The sequence below is a fragment of the Triticum urartu genome, chromosome 4A (genome assembly GCF_056163025.1).
Source record: "Triticum urartu cultivar PI428250 chromosome 4A, HENAU_Tu73, whole genome shotgun sequence".
In the NCBI taxonomy this organism is placed as follows: domain Eukaryota; kingdom Viridiplantae; phylum Streptophyta; class Magnoliopsida; order Poales; family Poaceae; genus Triticum; species Triticum urartu.
In genome coordinates this window covers 202,291,359-202,296,463 of record NC_141876.1, presented here as the reverse complement: position 1 = coordinate 202,296,463, position 5,105 = coordinate 202,291,359, and the positions used below count along the sequence as shown (strand labels likewise).

At 42.7% G+C, this 5,105-nt stretch overlaps 1 protein-coding gene across 1 annotated transcript; it reads left to right on the top strand.

Moving 5' to 3' along the window:
• The first annotated feature begins 1,229 nt into the window (after positions 1–1,229).
• Positions 1,230–3,169, top strand: LOC147975376 (uncharacterized). The gene is made up of 4 exons (XM_087520388.1): positions 1,230–1,560; positions 1,682–1,801; positions 2,195–2,340; positions 2,741–3,169. Exons 1-4 carry the CDS (start codon positions 1,230–1,232, stop codon positions 3,167–3,169), a joined length of 1,026 nt encoding a protein of 341 aa, XP_087376514.1.
• The last annotated feature ends 1,936 nt before the right edge of the window (positions 3,170–5,105 follow it).

Genomic DNA, 5,105 nt, shown 5'->3' with positions numbered 1-5,105 from the left:
AACTATGTATAATGCATTATGTACATTGATGTACAATTGTAGTAAGACAAAACCAAAACTAGATAAAAAAGGGACAACTCTAGTACCAAAACTGGGCAACTTCAGTGTTGTTTAGCAGATAAAGGGTACACAATCCAGGATTTTGATTATAGGTGCCCATTTTTGGTGCTAGAGCAACTACTCGACTGTTATTGAGCCAAAGACCCTAGGAAACGCACATTGTATGCATGCAACAACTGGGTGTAATGAACTGTGTAAACCAAAACAACGCATGAACAAATATGGGCAACTCTAGTAGAAAAAAGGGCAACTGATGTGTTGTTTAGCAGACAGATGGTACAAACCCAGCCAGCCCCCAAAAATATTGTTTCTGTAAACATGAGGCAACCATATTGTATCCATTGAGACAACTCTATGCATAAAAAACCTTTTGGAACATAAAACACATGAAGTATATAGTAGAAAGCATAAAACTCATGTTATAAAAGTAGTAGTAACATGCATGTGCTAAAACATAACTTTTGCGTTCACTGTCGTTCTCGCTAAGACTCAAACAACAAACACAAAAAATTCGAACAAGCCCACATTCATGTACTTTGCTATCATTGCAGATGGTATCGCTAAAAATAAAAGAGTATAAACTACACCGAAGATAGGTCTTCTGCCATCGGTAAGCTCTCCGTCAGATGCACGTTCTTTCCATCATCAAACGTTGTGATTTCTGCTGCTGAAAAAAGAGCAAAAAATGTAAATCACATATCACATAAAACAAACCTTTGCTGCTATATATGGGTGTCATACTGCTAGAAACATAAAGGTAGAAGAAAAAAGAAACAGAAACATTTTGACAATAATTAATATATAAGTTGCCCCTAGTTTACTCTATAGTTTCCCAAACAACTGCTTATAGTTGCTCCTTTTATTCTAGAACTAATTTCTGCAAAAGATGATGCAATGTTTTTCTGGTGGGCTAACACACAGTTTGTTGCAGGTTCATGTGGTGACAAAAAAGACAATTAGTAGTTGGAAAAAAGATGATTGATCTGAATGAACCGCCACTTGACGTAGAGTGCATCAACATGTCAATTGAGTTGGGTACACCCTTCTTACATGTAGGTTGTGAGCAGGAGGATCACCATTTGGAGGAGGGGGTTGGTGAGTCCCCTGACGCCAACATTGTATCTAATAGTACTCATGTCCCGAACAATCATGTCGCTGCTCCCCCACCTATGGTTGCTCCTGCTAATGCTTTTGTTGATGAGGAAAATGAGTTGGAAGACGAAGAAGCTGGGTCACAGCCACAACAACCTTATGTTGGCATGTTCTTCGACACATTAGTCGATGCCAGGGAAAACTATAATTGCTACGCCTTGATGGTGGGTTTTTCAATCAATTCGAATACGTCTTACAGGTCAGCCTACACGAGCATGCTGGAAAAACAAAAATTCTGCTATAACAAGTTCCGCAAGCCAGTGGAGAGGGTTGGGGTCTTGGATGTTGTCTCGCCCAGCAAAAACACTACATGCCCAAGCTCATCTGAACAAGATGTTGAAGAGGATGGTGAAGAACACACTTATAAGAAGAAAGAGAAAGCGAGAGACTATAATGCAAACAAAATGCCCTACTAAGATGGTGGTGAAGCTTACAGATGGCAGATGGGAGGTTATCACTTTTGTTGCAGATCACAACCACCCACTAATTGACAAGCCATCACTTTCGAAATACCTCCATTCTCACCAAGGCATCCTGCCCGATGAGAAAAAATTTCTTACTCGCCTTAACGACTATAACTTGATAACAGGTACAATAAAAAAACCACCCCACACCACCTTCCCCCCTTCTCATTGAATTAATCTTGTTACTAGAGAAGTGTTACTTATTCCTTCCTCAAGCATTGGATTTCTTTTCTATCCTAGTATATATAAAAAGGAAAAAAAGCCTCACAAACTGTATAGGATTCATGGATGACCCTAATCAAAAAAACTTGACAACTTAAATAGTAAACTGAGGCAACTATGTTCATTTTTATGCAACTCTGATAATAAAAAAAGCATGACCCAGCAAAAAAGTTTGTGAAAAAGTCTAGCTTGCTCTACTTATGCATAAGTGTTGCTTTATGTTCTCTATAAAAACAAGTTGCTCACTACATTGTGTTAGTTGCCTGAAACACAAGTTTTTTATTTATTTTTGCTAGCAAGGATGATGATGATAATGTCATCATGCTACGACTCAGAGTTAATTGTCCCGTACACAGCTAAAGCCATCCACAACCACTGTTCAAAGCTGAATGTCACAACTAAGGAAATTGACATTGAAGAAACACTCAACTACTTCTGCAAGGTGATGGAAAATGGCCCATGATTCTTCTTTAAATGCAAGACGGATGCGGGCGGCGGGACATAAAACTTGTTTTGGGTGGATGGTGCGACACGGAAAGCTTACGCGGAGGCTTATCATGATTGTGTATCATTTGATGCAATTTATCTCACAAACATGTATAGTATGCCATTTGCCCCTTTCATTGGCATCAACAAGCATGGCAGTCAATTATGCTTGAATGTGGATTTGTGCGGCAAGAACTAGCCTCAAGTTATGACTGTTTGTTTGATGCTCTCTTGGAGGCTATGGATGGGTTGGATCCGGAAAACATCATCACTGACCAAGACGTTGCTATGGTGCAAGCAATCAAGATGAAGTTCTCGAAAATGTTCACCGTTGTTGTTGTTGGCATATAATGAAGAAAGCACAAGAGAAGCTTGGCCCTGCATTGGCTAGGAACCCAGATTTGGTCAAAGACTTCAATGAATGCATTGACTTCAGTTTCACCCCAGCTGAATTTGAACGGAAGTGGGCTATGCTTTTGTTGAAGTATGAGGGTCTTATGAATGGCCACTTCGAGAAACTCTATGAATACCGGGCTACAGGAGTGTCGTGCTACTTCAAATTCAGTTTTTTCCCTTTCCTTCAGTCGACGCAACGCAGAGAAGGGTTCAATGCTGTCTTAAAGCACTATGTGAACCCACACAAGTCAATCCTCAACTTCGTCAAGCAATACGAGAATATTCAAGTACACATACTCGTGAGGGAGGGCGGGAACGACTACTGGACAGAACATTTCGACACACAAAGATGGTCTTTCCCCATTGAGCAGCATGCCTACAAGGCCTAGGGACATCTATGTAAAATTTAGAACTGAGTTTCAGATGATTGGTGTAGCACCCAAGATGCGATTCTATCCCAATCACGTGATGAACTGATGATTGGGGCACAACCACATTTCGAGCGCATAGCAAGGTGGATATCATTACAACATACCATGTAGTGAATAGATGAGAATACAAGATAAAGGCTTACACTCGCCACAAGCCACAACATGAATACATCAATACATCAATACATAGCAATCATCATACAGAAGAGCAGGATCCGACTACAGATGAAATCAAATGAAAAAGAAGAACGACATCCACCCTGCTAATCCCAGGCTCCCCGACCCGAAACCTATTCCTTGATCGAAGAAGAAGAAGCAGAAGAACTCCAAAACAAGCAAGCATTGCTCTCACATCTTGATCATCGCATTACCTGTACCAGAAACTACTTTTGTAGTAATGTGTGAGCCACGAGGACTCAGCAATCCCATTACCATGGGTATCAAGACTAGCAAAGCTTAATGGGTATATGATACGTCTCCAATGTATCTATAATTGTTGATTGTTCCATGCTATTATATTATCAATCTTGGATGTTTTATAATCATTTTATATCATTTTTTGGTACTAACCTATTGACATAGTGCCAAGTGCAAGTTGTTGTTTTTCCCATGTTTTTTACATCGCAGAAAATCCATATCAAATGGAGTCCAAATGCCACGAAACTTTGCGGAGATTTTTTATGGACCATAAGGAACGTAATGGGCCCTGGCTGCGCCTGGGGGTCCCCCGAGGGGAGCACAACCCACCAGGGCGTGCCAGGAGGCCCAGGCACACTCTGGTGGGTTGTGCCCACCTCGGGTGCCCCCTGGACCGCCTCTTTGCTCTATAAATACCCCAATATTTCCAAAACCCTAGGGGAGTCAACAAAATATTGATCCAGCTGCCACAAAGTCCAAAACCACCAGATCCTATCTAGACACCATCTCGGATGGGGTTCACCACCTCCATTGGTGCCTCTCCGATGATGCGTGAGTAGTTCTTTGTAGACCTTCGGGTCTGTAGTTAGTAGCTAGATGGCTTCCTCTCTCTCTCTTGATTCTAAATACAATGGTCTCTTGGAGATCCATATGATGTAACTCTTTTCTGGTGTGTTTGTTAGGATCCGATGAACTCTGAGTTTATGATCCGATCTATCTCTTTTTATATCCATGAAAGTATTTGAGTTTCTTTGATCTCTTTTATGCATGATTTTTTATAGCCTCGTATTTCTTCTCCGATATTTGGGTTTTGTTTGGCCAACTTGATCTATTTATCTTGCATTGGGAAGAGGTGCTTTGTAGTGGGTTCGATCTTACGGTGCTTGATCCAAGTGACAGAAGGGGAATCGACACGTATGTATCATTCCTACTAAGGATAAAACGATGGGGTCTATCTCTACATAGATAGATCTTGTCTACATCATGTCATCATTCTTATTGCATTACTCTGTTTCCCCATTGTCGGCGTCCTGCGAACGGGGGTACCCAGACATGCCTGCCCGCGGCCCAGGGCGTGGCTCCACCCGCGCCCTTGTACGACCCAACTTCATCAACCAACGCTCAAGACCCTCGCGAGGCGGACGACACAAGACCTCCTCAAGGGCAGCCTCGCTAGGCTGGCTTGCGAGGAGCGAAGATATCAACACAAGGGGCACCTCGTGAGGTTCCCGTGACGTGAGCCATGACAACCAAGGCCAGGCAGGAGCCAGCGGGCGCAGGGTGCTAGTTTCGTCTTTGATGCTAAAGAGGCAGGCGTAGGTGCGGAGTCCCGAGTCGTCAGGCAAAGGTTTCCATATCAGTGCAACGAGACCAAGAGCAGCAGGATGGCAAGACGGAGTTCACCACGGAGCCCACGACGGCGTCACCACCAGAGCCTTTGGCAGGCGAAGACCACCTTTTGTCAGGATGACTTGTA

Coding starts and splice junctions, on each gene's coding strand:
- LOC147975376 (XM_087520388.1), top strand. CDS start 1,230: ATGGTTGCTCCTGCTAATGCTTTTGTTGATGAGGAAAATGAGTTGGAA. Junction 1,561..1,681: donor ACAAGATGTTGAAGAGGATG/GTGAAGAACACA, acceptor CTTTTGTTGCAG/ATCACAACCACCCACTAATT. Junction 2,341..2,740: donor CACTCAACTACTTCTGCAAG/GTGATGGAAAAT, acceptor CATATAATGAAG/AAAGCACAAGAGAAGCTTGG.